The sequence below is a fragment of the Elephantulus edwardii genome, unplaced genomic scaffold, assembly GCF_000299155.1.
Source record: "Elephantulus edwardii isolate Elephantulus edwardi_28Jun2011 unplaced genomic scaffold, EleEdw1.0 scaffold00039, whole genome shotgun sequence".
NCBI lineage: Eukaryota > Metazoa > Chordata > Mammalia > Macroscelidea > Macroscelididae > Elephantulus > Elephantulus edwardii.
In genome coordinates this window covers 4,781,874-4,796,092 of record NW_006399789.1, presented here as the reverse complement: position 1 = coordinate 4,796,092, position 14,219 = coordinate 4,781,874, and the positions used below count along the sequence as shown (strand labels likewise).

General features: G+C 48.8%; 1 protein-coding gene across 1 annotated transcript in view; it reads right to left on the bottom strand.

Annotated features, from left to right (window-relative positions):
- Positions 1–495: 495 nt before the first annotated feature.
- Positions 496–14,219, bottom strand: part of NHSL1 (NHS-like 1) — a 112,190-nt gene continuing 98,466 nt past the window's right edge. Inside the window, exons 6-8 of the mRNA XM_006885002.1 lie at positions 7,637–10,915; positions 6,912–7,044; positions 496–1,198 (exon numbers count right to left, since the gene is read on the bottom strand). Coding sequence (XP_006885064.1) covers positions 496–1,198; positions 6,912–7,044; positions 7,637–10,915 — 4,115 coding nt within the window. The remainder of the gene's footprint in view (positions 1,199–6,911; positions 7,045–7,636; positions 10,916–14,219) is intronic.

Sequence of the window (14,219 nt, the reverse complement as noted above, 5' to 3'; positions counted from 1 at the left end):
GCAAAGGGGCCACCGCTCTTAGAAGTAGTGGTTTTCACCCTTGCCAAGGAACTCACTCATGTCCACCAGCATCCTACTTTTTAAGCAGTTATCACTAGTCTGGAAGACTCCTTCCCTCTGGCCAGCTTAACTCTGTCTCTCTTTACCCTATTTCTGTACATGTTGGTTCTGAGTGTGTGTATTTCTTTTTTAAATTAAAACCACCAACTTTCAAAAATGGACACACACTTATATATACCCAGCATTTAGAAGAAGGGAAAAAAAAAATCTTCCCCAGGAAGCACTTCCAGAAGTTAAGCTTCTACTTTCTTATTTAAGCCACAAGGCAAGTGCCAAGTGAAGCAGCAATCGCCCAGTCGTGCTGCTGGCTGGTCTGCGCAGGCGCGCAGCACATGAGGGGGCTCCAGGTCCAGCCAGGGACCTGGTGGGGCTGCCGAGGGTGGGGTTCCTGCTCCTCGCCCCCCACACCACCCAGGAGGGTCTCACGCTTGACTCTTAACTCTCTTCCCGCGGAGGGGCTCCACACTGTCCCAAGGGATCCCTGTCTTCTGAGCATGCGGGTTCGAGGAGAGCCTCCTCGGCCCGGAGCAGGCTGTCCAGGTCCGTGTCGCTCCTGGCCACTCCGTCCAGCGAGCCTCCCCTGGCGGCCCCCAAGCCCCGGCGAGCTCTGCTGTCCACGGGCTCCGGGGCCTCCCCCTCGCCCTCGGAGATGACGGTCATCGGGCTGCTCTGGATGCGGTTGCGCATGCTGTACCTGCTGCTGGCGGCAGAGGGCGGTGTGCGGCTGCGGCCGTAGCGCGGCCCCGAGAAGGACAGGCTCCGCGGCATCAGGCCCTCGTTCTTGGCCCATTCCTCCTGCGCCCTTCGGTTCTTGCTCGGGGAGCAGCTCGACGGGCTCTCGGGGGCGTCTGGGGCGGCCTCCGACCTTGACCTCTGGAACCGAGGGTCCGTGTTCTTGAGCATCTCGGCCGCTGACATGCGGGCGCTCGTGTCCGAGCGGCTCCCCTTTTTGAGCAGCAGGGCCTTGAAGTTGTCACTGCTGGTGCTGCTCTTGCGGACGCTCCTCTGAATAGACCCCACCTGCTTCGGGGACGTCAGGGTCGGGGCAGCCCCTGTGGGGGTCACCGGGGGGGAGGGAGAATGGTTTCGGGAGTGGTCGTCGTCTGAATCTTTGCGGCCAAGGACTTTCCTTTTGGACCTGCGATTTAAAAGCAGCATGGAGATAAACGTTAATTCCCATCGGGCAGTCCCCTGGCACCTGCATGTTCCAGTCACTCTCAGCTTGAGGGCCCCTGGTGGCTTAGTGGTCAAAGCGCTTGGCTATTAACCACAAGGTCAGTGGGTTGAGTCCACCAGAAAGATGTACAGTCTACTTCCATAAAGATTCCAGTCCTGGAAATGCTATGAGCAGTTCCGCTCTGCCCTTTATAGAGTGGGTCTACATGAGATGGCATTGACTGGACGGCAGTGGGTTTGGCTTTTGGTGTTTTGGGGGATCCCTCCCCCTTTGGTTTATCAATTTAAGACTGACTTGCTCTTTTTTGTCTATGGAAAATTTTACTACATGCTCACAAAGGATAGTTCATTGTACCACTACATTTGTAAATGACCCAGTCATAACCATCATTAACTGAGGCTTTAACTTTGTGCTTGCATCTTCACCTCCACGAGATTATTGGTATTATTGTGGTTTGGGTGAAAATTTACAGAGCAATTAGTTTGCCATTCAGCAACTGACACACATTCCCCCCCCCCCAACATTAGTTGCTCTACTGGATTATTTTGAAATGAATTTGAGGTAGCACTGAATGCACTTCAGACAGGACACTTGCAAAGTTTTAACAAGTAGATTCACCTAACTCTTCTACACTGAATTGCTATACTGAATGGGACTAAATGAGTTCTGTGGTACCTGCCATCTTCTCTTATTCCTCCTTTGGTGTTAACACCTCCATAGGTTTCAAAGATAAGCCACCTTCCAGAAAATCCTCTATGAGGCCTGCTCCCACATCAAGATTTAGAACATTCATTCTCATTCTGGAGACTGCCATAAGTTTCATTCTGCCATAAGTCAGTCTTCCTGTGCGCTTACAAAACCATATGTCATCTGGTAGAAGTCATTTTGGGTTTTTGTAGATGTCATTTTGGTTTACCAGAAAACAAGAATGAACCTTCTGTGCTGGGTCCTATTTCCTGATTGACTTCACAGAATCTTAAACTGATCAAGAATGTGTGAGGGTTGAGGTAGAGCAAGAGAGAGGAGGGGTCGACCAGGCAAAGGACAATGTTTTCTTGTGACTATTCCTTCTTCTCAGGCTCCAGGAAAGAACCTGCCTGTTTAACACGCTTTTAACCATGATCAGAACAGATTTTAAAACAGATGAGCCAGGTCTCCTCATTTCAACTGTCAGTGAACACACAATCACTTAGGCAACAGCAGGTGGACCTTGCTTTCAGCAAACCAGACACAGCCCATAAAATAAAGATGTTGTGATGGATCTCTCTTTTCCTGCTGTAAGAGTCTAGAGTATCTAGCAAGGCAATTTGAAAGTATCAAGAATTGAATCAAGCACAACCAACTTCTTGTTGTTACTCATCTCTGATGCATCTTGTAAAATGGGGGTGAGTCTACCCACCTGTTACCGATTGATGGGCATTAAACGAAGTAAAGATTAGAGCCCCCAGTGTCATAGAAACAGGTTATGTCCCACTGCTAGAGCTATTATGCGATGTGACCTTGAGTGAACTGAGTTTTCTGATTTTATCTGCCATCAGGAAAAAGGGAATCCGTATATCCAGATGGAGTTTATCAAGAAAGTAGCACGCAGTAACAGATATTAAGTGGTGGGCATAGAGTCAGTGCTTAGAAAACTGATGGGTGGCATTCTGGGACATCTAATTCTTTCCAGCAACCAAGCAGGGTGTTGGTGTTGTTTGGATACTACTGTGTGTGTAACAAGGTGTAGATAGGTGCAAGTTGGCTGTCCTGGACTTGGCCTTCCTGGGACTTCTCTCTGCTTCCACAAAAAAACCTCAACTCGGAACGTTCACTGCCAATGAGTTGGAGATGTAACATAGCTGGCCCATTAGAGGAGTTTTCAGAGGCTGTAAATCACATGGGAGGAGACTGCCTAAACAGTTGGTCGATTCAAATTACCTGCCTTGGTTTGGCAGTGTAACTCCTCATTCGGTAAGCCACAAGTGCCCCCTTCCAGATAAAACAGAGTCATTAACATGGTAAGGAGCCAGTGCTAAGGCTGAAGGCTGGCCAGAGCTAACATTTTACCAGTAATGAATGTGCCTGGTACCTTTTGAGACTGAGGAACTTAGCCCATTATACTTTGGTCCAATGGTTCGCTTTGTAGTTTAGAAGTGCAGCACAACGGTATACAGTAATGACCAAAGAAATCTCTAAAAAGTCTAGAGCTGGAAAGGTTCTGGTCTACCCACCTGGAATTCCAGATAAGGTTACTGAGGTCCAGAGGGTACCACTGACTGTTGACATGACAACTAGGATTGAATAGAGATCTATCCATTTAGAGACCTCATGGTCTCATCGTTTTTACTGCTTTCTCCTCAAAAGCAGCTCTGTTCATGTTCTTATTTCACATACTGGTTTGTGTTATATTTTTTATTTGGTTTTAAATGATGAGGGTGCTGAAAGCCATAAATAAAAGCATGCAGTTCGAATCCCCCAGCTGCTCCACAGGAGAAGTATGGGCAGTCTCCTCCACATGATTGCAGGGCTCTGAAAACCCGATAGAGGCTCAGCTGTGGGTCAGTTTGGACTCAAGGGCACAAAGCAACAGCAAAGCTATAGTCTATTAAAGTGATGTACTTTAGTTGTCGACTTAGAATGATTATAAGACAAGACAGGGGTTTATGAAAGCATTGCTGTTTCTCAAGAGCAGCTGCCTCTTAAAATGAGAACTAAATCTGGAGATATATATATATATATGATGGCTATAAAAAGTGCATAAAGAGTTAACACTGACTCAAAAATCTAATTACTTGAATAAATATAAAAACTTCACACCTCAACTGGTGTTCTACATTTTCCATCTGGCTTTAAATCTGAAAGTGATATTCATTTGCATTCTAGAATTTGAAAAGCTGTGTTTCAATCTAGATAGTCTTTATTTAAAATTATGAATGTAGGTGCCAAAAGGCATGAAAATAAAGCTCTGTAAACCATGGAATACGTTAGGTGGATTTTATTATGCTGGGTAATCGAACCAGCCAGAGAAAACCCCCACAGACCACAATGATTCACTGCTCGATCAATCATGAGATGAGCATACACTGGGGGGTGTTTAGTTCTGTTGTATTAGGGTCACCGTAAGTCTCTGGTCGGTTCTGCGGCAGCTAACAGCAACAACACATCAATGAAAACACAAAGATAATCACATGTCCTTGTTCTCGCTTTACAACTCATACCCGAGATCTGCTTTTACTGACAAAGCCAAGTAATACAGAAGGGCAGATTGCTTTCTGCAATGGATGTACTCAAGGAGGAAAACCAAGCACTTTCTTGGCACTTTAAGAAAGCAGGCAAAACAAAATATACAAGGCATCTTTGGTGTATTTTTAGGAAAAACATGTAGTAATCTGGCCCCAAAACAGTTGAGTTTTCTCACTGAACTCAAGTAATTAATGCACAGAGCAGGCAGGCAGCTCAGATCTCCTTTGAGGATTGCTATTACACATACATTTGCTCATACAATTAGCAACCAAACGCATCCCATACTAAATGAGTCTGAGTCTCGGAATTTTCTAACGGTTACATTCTAGTTGGTGCCATTTAAGTCAGAAAATATTTAATTCATAAAAGTATTCAGAAAGCATGGTTAAGGTTAGAAACAATAGTTGGACAAACTACTAGGAATGTCATTTAAAGCGGGTTTTTGAAGGGTGCAGTGTTTCTCATTCTCCTGTTTTGAGAACTAGCTTGATAACTAGCTACCTCTTTCTTTTTCTTTTTAATTTATTTTACTTTATTATTTGTGTGTGTGTACCATCAAATCGGATCTGACTGGTACAGGAGGAGATTGTCCCTCCTCCTCTAGCAGAGCATCTGGTGGATTTGAACAGCATGCCTCTGGGATTGCAGTGCAGCTTCCTGCTTCTTTTTTCTTTCTAATGAGACGAAAGAAATCAACCAGGAAATGTCAAATGGGCAGCCCTGTGATTCTGTTGGGACAGTACAGTAATCCTAGGGGGCTCTGCAGAGAAATGTGTCACCAGCCAAAAGGCAGTGCTTCTCTGTCAGTCTGAATCCACAGTCAAAAGACAGGCAGTCTCCTCCCATGTGGGTTAGCCTGAGAAACCCAGTGGAGGGTCATCTGTGATTCTGTTTCACCTTGGCATCAATGAGCTTTTTAGTTTAAGAGCTGAGAAATCAGAATGAAATTGCTGACAAAGTCCTACATTCACCAGCTTCTCCTACCTCAAATGACATGATTTCATGCTACAGGATGGCCTCCTGGTAAGGCGAGCAGGACACTATTATCTTAGTAATAGTCTCTTCACTTAGCTTCCAAGCCTTAGGAAAACAATTTGGACGGAAAGTTATCCAAAGAGAAGTAACTGGTTCTACAGGATGGCGTTTCTGGAGACGGAAAAAGGGACCTTGAGTTGGGACAACGTAAGGTCTTGGCATCATAAAGGTATTCATAGAGTTAACTGAAGATACTATCATGAATAAGACTAGAGGAAGCAAAAGGCTTATACTGCCTTATAGTTCAAACTATTTGTGACTGTATGATCTCAGAAATTTTCACAGTAGCATTGTTAAAGGTGCACTTGACAATTTACCATCAGGAAAAGTGATACCAAATAAAGACAGTCTGGATGCTAAGCAATATGCCCTCTCAAAGTGACCATAACAGAAAAGGTTCAGGCAATTATTTTGAAAATGTTATTCTCCATATGTATTTTTGGGAGCTCTGGCGGACCAGTAGGTAAGGAATTGTGCTGCCAACCCAAAGGCTGGTGATTTGAATCCACCAAATTCCCCTCAAGAGAAAGTCAGACAATCTCCTTGTCTGTGTGTGTTCAACCTCTGAAAACCCGCTGGACAGACAATTATGAGTTGGTTCTTTACTGGAAAGGAAGGAGTTGTTTGATAGCCATTTTAAAACACAACTATTTCTATTGCCAGTAGATGGCAGTAACGGTATGTTGTAAAAACTAACTGCCAGGGAGTCCATTCTGATCACAGGACAGACAGATAAGCGCTGTCCCACTGGGTTTCTGCTACTATAAATCCTAACAGTGAACAGGAACATCTTATTTTTTTTCCCCCCCCAGTGCAGCTATTGGGTTTGAATCACCAAATATTTGGGTGGGAGCCCAATACTTCAAACCATTGTACCACCAGGGTTCTGTGCTGTATATAGTCATTGGCAAATTTAATTTTTGTCCCTGTTTAAAAAGAGATGCTCTCTTATTTAAAAAACGAGGTAGCCAAACAAATTGCCCTATAAAATACACATTTTTCTTTAAAGAGTAGCAAAACAGAGCACCCCCAGGGAAGGAAATCTGGGTATCCTAGGTCCACAGAACACTGCAAACCCCAAGCTGGACTGGACTGCGGAAGCTCTAATCCCAACTGGATAAACACTGTGTCATGTGACGGACACCGTGTTTCTTGCCAGCAGGAGCTGGGCCTAGCAGAAGGTGTCACATAAGCTTCTGTCCCCAACATCATTATAAAATCAGTGGAGCAAATTAAGACAGAAACTAGAGACAGAGAAGGAATGAAAACACTGGGAAAAAAAGACATGAAAAATCATCAGTAAAGTTAATGAGCCATAACTAGAGGACAAAAGGAACCTGGGGGGAGGGGATGACGGCCAACCATTTATTTGGAAATCAAACAGATTCTCATCTGAGGGAAGAGACAGGGGTACCTGTGAATCGCTGCAAAGAGGTCTTCGGTGGTCCGGGGTCTGCTAGGGGCCATCAACCCATCACCTCCTTCTTCCTTGAGGAAGTCCCAGGCCTTAGAGGAAGGTCCTGCCCCATCGCTCTCCAGCACCCCAGCTATATACAAAGAAGCACACACGTAGACAAACTAGATGCACCAGACACTTGAGTGGCAGCCAAACTCCCCAAATAACCCAGTAGTTCTCCCTGTCGCTCCGATCACTGGCAAGCCCAGGAGATGCAGGCGGTCTCTGGTTTGGTGTTTTGTAAGCACTTGGGGGACGGGGATGGGTGACACCAGCATGTCAGCCAAACTCACTTTTTTTCTCTGTTCAATTCTCAAACTCACACTGCATCTCTTCTACATTTTGTTCTGACCCTTTCATGCTGCTCTTCAAAAAGGAAATTACAGATTGAGGCTTAACATCAGAAGGATGAAGCCCGCTCCTGTTTTCTGCCCGTCTCAAGTCCTTCCTTTTGCTTACAGCCTAGATCTTGATTTTTGAAACGTCTTTCTTTTGTTCCTAAATCCTAAAATACAAAGATGCCAGCCTCACGTGTCAGGCTACACAGGAAGCCTCCCCCCCACCCCCCCACCCCGTCCGCTGAACCATGAATGGATTCTGAGCTACTTTGGCTGCAAGTGTGAACATTCCTGAGTGCGACCCCAGCTGAGGGTGGCCAGAGAGGAGAAGAGAAGGGGACCTACCTCGTGCCTCCTCCTGGGACGGGCGTCGCTCCCCATTGCCCACGCCCTCAGCGCTGCTGTCTGTGCTGCTGCCTTCGTCCCAGGTGCCCAGATCTTCCTGCTTAGGGGTTGGCGAGGCATCGGGCTGGACCATGGGGGCATCGGCTTCCACTCGGCCCGGGGATGCATCTGCTGCGGGTCCTCCCTCCAGGACGGAGCTGCAGCCGTCTGGCTCATCAGCGTGGGGCCCAGCTGCCGCCCTCTCTGGTGCCTCCTTGCCGTGTGCGGCGTCCGCCTCTCCCCCGCCGGGGCTGGGCGCGCCTCCGAGGGCTTCGCTCACGTTCTCCGTGCGCTCCGCCGGGAAATCTCTCTGAGGAGGTGGCACCACGAGGAACAGTTTGGGCTTCTTGGAAATAGGAGGCGGCTTCCTGCTGGGCGAGGAGCCGTGCGGTTCCGAGGGTGCGGGCTGCGCCTTCGCACTCTGCGGCTCAGCCGGGGACCAGGCTCCGGGGCCCCGGGCCGCCTGCGCCCCATCTCTGTGGCTCTGGAGGCCGCCACGCTCGGCTGCACTGTCATGGTGACCCTGGCTGGCGTTCTTGGCAGGAGCTGGAGGCGTGGAGGCATTCTGGCTTTTACTCCCCATTTCATTGATGCTATTTCGGGATTTCAGAAAGGCAGATGGCTTTAAAGGATGCTGTGGAACCACTGGGGCTGGTTTCTCCTGAGAGTGTCCTTCGGCCCACGGGGCCCCCTCGGTTCCGGAGCTCTTTCTCACGGGCCTCAACTGCACCATCTGTAATGCCTCGGTGGTTATGAGGGGCATGGGTGGGCGGGCGCTCTCCTCCTTGTTGGAAGCCTGCTTGCGGGCATCCCAGGGCGAGTCTGGCTGGCTGGGTTGTCTACAAGGCCTGGTGTCCTTCATGAGCTTAGGGTCTAGAGGTGGGGCAGGGGGTGGGCCTGGGGAAGGCAGGAAAGAGGGGGGAGATGGCAAGGAGGCCGGTGGATGGGGAAGGAGGGGGCTAAGCGACGTGGGGGGAGGAGGAAAGCAAACCTCAGCTGGGGGGCTGAATGGAACCAGGACTTCTGGGGGTGGAGGGGGGAAGACGGGTGAGAGAGGCAAAGGCGAGCCCCCTGAGGAATCTGAAGGGGGAGGCGGGGGCAGCAAAGGCGACCTGTCAGCAGAGTGGGGGGCCGGGAGAGGAGGAGGAGCCGGAGGGGGCGCAGAGGAATCCAGCTTCTTCACAGTCCCACTCCCCTCCGTGGAAGTATTGGAGGACAGGGAGGTGGACGACGAGGACATGGACATGGAGATCAGGGAGGACTTCCTCTCTGGCACCTTAGGCTTGGCCTTCCCCTTCCCGTTTGCTGGGGATGCTGACTTCAAGAACACGGCCACGGGGGTGAGGGCCGTGGGGGTGTTGGACTGGCTGGAGTATCCACTGGAGGGTGACGTGACTCGGTGGGCCTTCTCCGGGGAGGCGATCTTTGGTTTGACTGCAGGGCCGGGTTCGGGGGCCGTGGTGGTGGTCCTGGCCCCCTCCGGGGCATGGCGGGCCGGGCCGGCGCCCCCGCTGGAGGGCCCTGCCCCTCCGGGGGTCCCGGGGTCCTCATGCACGCTGGTGTAGTCGATGTAGTAGCCCCAGGGGTCCGTGTACTCGGACCTGAGGCTGCTTGTGTCGCTCTGCGAGGGCGTGGCCGCGCAAGGGGCGTACATGTTGGGGGTGGTGGCGGAGGTCATGCTGCTGCTGGCGCTGACCGTGCTCTGGCTGCGCGAGCGGGGCCCCCAGGGCTCATCCAGGTCGCTGCAGGGGCTGTGCGAGGGCGAGCTGGCGTCATTGCACTGCAGGCTCAGCTGCAGCGAGTGCTGCAGGGAGGCGATCAGGCTCTCGTTCAGCACCTGCCCGTTGGGTTGAGGGCCCTTCTTGGGGACCCTGCGGAGGGAGTCGGTCCGCGAGGGGGGCAGCGGGGGCTTCTTGGCCTTCTTGAGGGAGATGCTTCGGGACAGGGATTTGTCCGGGTAGGTTGGCCGCTCCCCGGGGGGCTTCTGAGCCCTTGCGTCAAAGACATTGACGACACTGTGCCGGGAGTGGCCGAAGCCTTCGCTACTGTGGGTCACTTCCGCTGGCCGGTGCACGGGGGTGTGGTAGCCGTTGTGGTCCAATGAGCACAGGGACCTGGCATCCTCCTTGGTCGACGTTTGGTCCAAGCTGCAGCTGCTCAGGTTACTGGTGGGCGTGGAGCAGCCCGGTGTGGCACATGGGGCCTTCTGGGGGGACACCCTCCCAGTAGCTGGGTCACGGGAGCCCCAGGACTCAGGGCTGCCTGGTGCGGGTCCCCCACCATAACTGGACTCGCTCTTCCCGTCCACATCCAGGGGGTGGCTTGGGAAGCTCAGGTTGTTTTGACAAGCGTATGCTCCAGCTTGGACCCCGTTCTCCATACCTGCTGGGGGATTCTGAGGGGCTGCGGATTCACAGAGGGACAACAGGGTGTCAGCATCAGGGGTGCTGGTGTCTAAGGCAGCCTGTGAAAGGACAGTGGGGGGACTCTTATCCCAGTGGCCGCTGGGAGCCTGATAGCCTTCTCTTACCACGTGCCGGGAGAAACGGTGGTCTCTGGGCCTGGTCTTTGCATACGAGGGTGAGCTGGTATTTTTACTGTCCAGGGACCCTAAACTCTGAGCAGTGTGGATAAGAATGACCTCTGAGGAGGACGACAGCGTGGCATTTGGAATGATGCTGGTGGAGTAGGTAGCATGAGGGGAAACCACGCATGCTGGGGTGGTTCCGTTCTCGCCCTCAAAGTGCCTCAGCTCCTGGGATCTGGGCCTCAGGAGTGTCCCCGAGGCTCCCCCTGCATGCTTTAAGGCTTCATCGATGTGTGGGTGACCCCTCTGGTAGGAGAAGGTGCCATCTGAATCTTCTGTGGGGCCCAAGGCACCCAGCCTTGGCTCCAAGGCCTGCAGGCTTGCCCTGGCGCCAGAGCGCGGAAGGCTGTGGAAACCAGCGTCGCTGTGGAGGCGAGAAGGCAGCACGACGCCAGCGGAGTCGCTCAGCACCGACATGTTCCCAGAGGAGCCTGAGAGGTGGCTCATCTGGGCCGCGATGCCGTGCCCCTTCTGAGCCCGGATTCTTCGCATGGAAGGAGGCACCACGCGTACTTCCTCCGTCTGGCAGCTGGAGTCTCTGGTTTCCGAGCGGGGCCCCGAAGACCGAAGGCTGTTGAGCCTCCCTAGTGTGGAGTAGTGGTCTGGCATATACATCGCGTGACCCCCAACATCCTCTTGGCCAGTGCCTGATGCTGGAGATAAAGCAGAAAGAAGCTTGTTATGGGAAATAAAAACTATATTCACTCCTTACAGATTCTGCACTTAAAACAAAAAAACAAACACACCAAAACCCAACAAAAATGAGTCATCTTTCTGACTTGACCTGGTTTCTCTTCTATATCAAAACCCTTGTTATGAACTTCACAATTTGTATTTCAAGTACTCCTATGGATGGAATGCACAGGCACCCCCTTCAAGGTCAAGGCCCCTGAGCACCCCGTGGAAGATATACGTCACACAACCGCCTTTCTGGAAATCTCCACACAGCCTTTCACCCACCAGGCTGAGGACCGACTTGCACCCCCAATGGGAGGCAGCATCCTTTAAGCACTGACTTTCCCCAAGGCGGATGGATGTAGTGGCTGAACAATGGAGCTAAAGAGCTCTTTTATGAGGGATACTGGCACAGAACGGTGCTAATTACATTATTACTTTATTTTTTTTTTTAATGTAGAAAGGAACTTCTAAGGCGAAAAAAAAAGTGAAAATGATTTACAGGCCCATCTGTGTTTCAAATATGTCATTATCCATCTTAAGCCATTATCATCTGTCTGTTGGTGACATTCAAACTGCAACAGCAATCTGTTGTGTTCTGGCGGGGCAGAGGCAGTGGGACCCGAGGCAGGGAGTGTTTCCTCGGCAGTGCCCATTCATTTCTTGAAGCCTCATCAGCAACATAGAGTGGTGTGTGAGTGGGGGAAAACGAAGTGGGGAGAAAGGCAAACAGAGAGAGACGTGGAAGAGAAGAGACACGAAGTGTAGATAAACATTAAGAGTTCAAGCTACTCAGAACAGAAGCTTGAAAAAAAAAAAGATATAAAAATCAGGAAGCCAAGAACTCAGACAACATGTACAGAGGATATGGAGGTGGTGTTTATACACACCTACTCGTTTACTAGGGCAAATTAGACCTTTACAAGTAGATGCAAGATTATAGTTCCCTCCAAGGTGGTTTTTATCCACAGAGGACCTGAAATATCTTAGACATGGACTTTGCTGAGTGATGCAAACGGAGTACCTGTCTGCCCTACTGCAAGGACGGTGGGAGTGGTGGGGACCCTCCTTTCTTCCCCTCATATAACTTAACCTTTGGGTAAGACTAAACCCTGGTCTCGCTATAAAGCTGTCTGCTCACTCAAAGAGCAAAGGGTACTACCACTAAAACAGGGAGGTCTGGTAGCCTAGGTGGTAATAAACTGTGCTGCAATCCCAAAGGCATGCAGTTTGAATCCACCAGCTGCTCCGTGGGAGAAAGATGGGCAGTCTCCTCCTGTGTGATCAAATGCCTCTGAAAAGCTGTTAGAGGGTCAACCATGGGTCAGTTCTAACTCAATGGTACAACTACTACTAAAATGGGGGCAATAGTAGGTGTCACCCCAAGAGGAAGCCTCCTCAGCATAACCTTTCCCTTTATCCTGATTTTGAAGCATCATTTTCACCATTGGATCTTCACCAAAAAAGCATATCTACCAACTTCATTATATCTCAAACCAACTCATAAATGCACATGGCACACACACCTGCTCTCAGAAAGGAGAAGTGAGCAAAATGACAGGAGAAGAAAATGATGCTGTGGGGAGTAAAAGTATGCAAACCAATTTAAAAGCATGAAATAAAAGGTAAGAGTTTTAGTCATTCGCTTTTTTAGAACATGAGAGGCTACCTCGTGTGTTTGCATCCATTTACATCAGTTAAACATTTAAGGTTCCTTATCTCATCCAAAAATGGGTTTTAATGTTGGTATTTTTTTTTCTTTCAAAGGAGAGGTGGTTTTTGAGTGAAGTCAGCAGTATATTTTAAACCATCTTTTGAGTGAAATAAAGAAAGTAAAAATATTCCAGGAAACAATTTTGAATGTGAAGTCATTCTAAGCTTTAGAAAAATGAGAATATACCTTTTGGTTTTGTTTTCTCTTTGACCACTTACAGCCAAACGTGAGGAGCCCTGGTGGTACAAGGACTGAGCACTTGGTCGCTACCTGAAAGGCTGGCAGTTGGGACTCACGCGCTGTTCTACCTTGTGATCTGCTCTCATAAAGATTCTCAAACCCCCTCCCCCCCATTGCTGGCAGCTCAGAGTTGACCCTCCAGCAGCGCTTTGAGGGCAGTAAATAGCACAGGAGGAGAATGCCGGGCTTTGTCCTGAGGAGCTGTTGGTGGATTTGAACCACCAAAGAGATGGTGCCTTAAGTTAGCTGTGCAGCTCCCTCTGGACGGTGCCAGAGCCTGGAAACCGGAAGTAGCACTGCTACTCTGTCAAACAGGGTCCCTGTGAGTCTGAATCAACTCAAAGGAACATAACAGCAGCATAGGCATGTGTATCTTTCTTATTAGAGTAACATTTAAAAAACTCTTCAAAAACATATGAAAAACAACTCATATGTAATTTATCATGTTGTTGTTAGGTGCTGTCAAGTTGAGTACGACTCATAGCAACCCTATGAACAACAGATCCAAGGATCATTTATCATAGAGACCATCAATATTTTATTGATCCACAATATTTATTGTGTTTTTACAGTATGAAATTTTCATAGTAGTTTAAGACTCTCTTGGTACCAGCAGCCAGGAAATCAAGAGACAAATTGCATTGGGAAAGTCAGCTGTCAGTGTCCTCTCCAGAGTACTGAAGAGCAACAATGTCAGGCTGGAGACTAAGGTACTCCTGACCCGGGCCATAGTCTTCGCAGTTGCATGCTTTGTGTCAGAGAGCTGGAAAGTGACAAGGGATGATAGAAGAAGAATTGATGCCTTTGAGCTGTGGTGCTGGAAAAGAGTGTTGAACAACAATAACAAAGATTTCCCATATGCAAGTAGTTAAGGATGAACAAAATCTGCAAGTTCACTTATTTAAGATACCAGAATATGATTATTTTAAAAAGTTTCATTAGATCTTTAATGTTCTTAGTGGAAAAAAACACCCCCTATTTAAAATATCACGGATTCCTTTAAGAGAGGCCTTTTGTACAAAAGGTGGTAAGTTCCGGAAGTACTCAAACTACTTTGTAACCAAGTAAAACTATATACAAAACAAACCTGAGTATGAACTATTATACCTTATAACATGATGTTACAATAGGTATCTAAGTTTAACAAGATATGAGAAAAAGTTTGCAATTTGGTTCCATTCATTTAAATGGAAGCAAATAACAAATGAAAGCCATCAGACATGAACTGAAACTGAAGAGTAAGCACCATAGCTTAATTGTAAAACAGCATCACTATTTAAGAATTGTTGACTAAAAATTAACTAAATAAAATTTTAACTAAAAGTTTA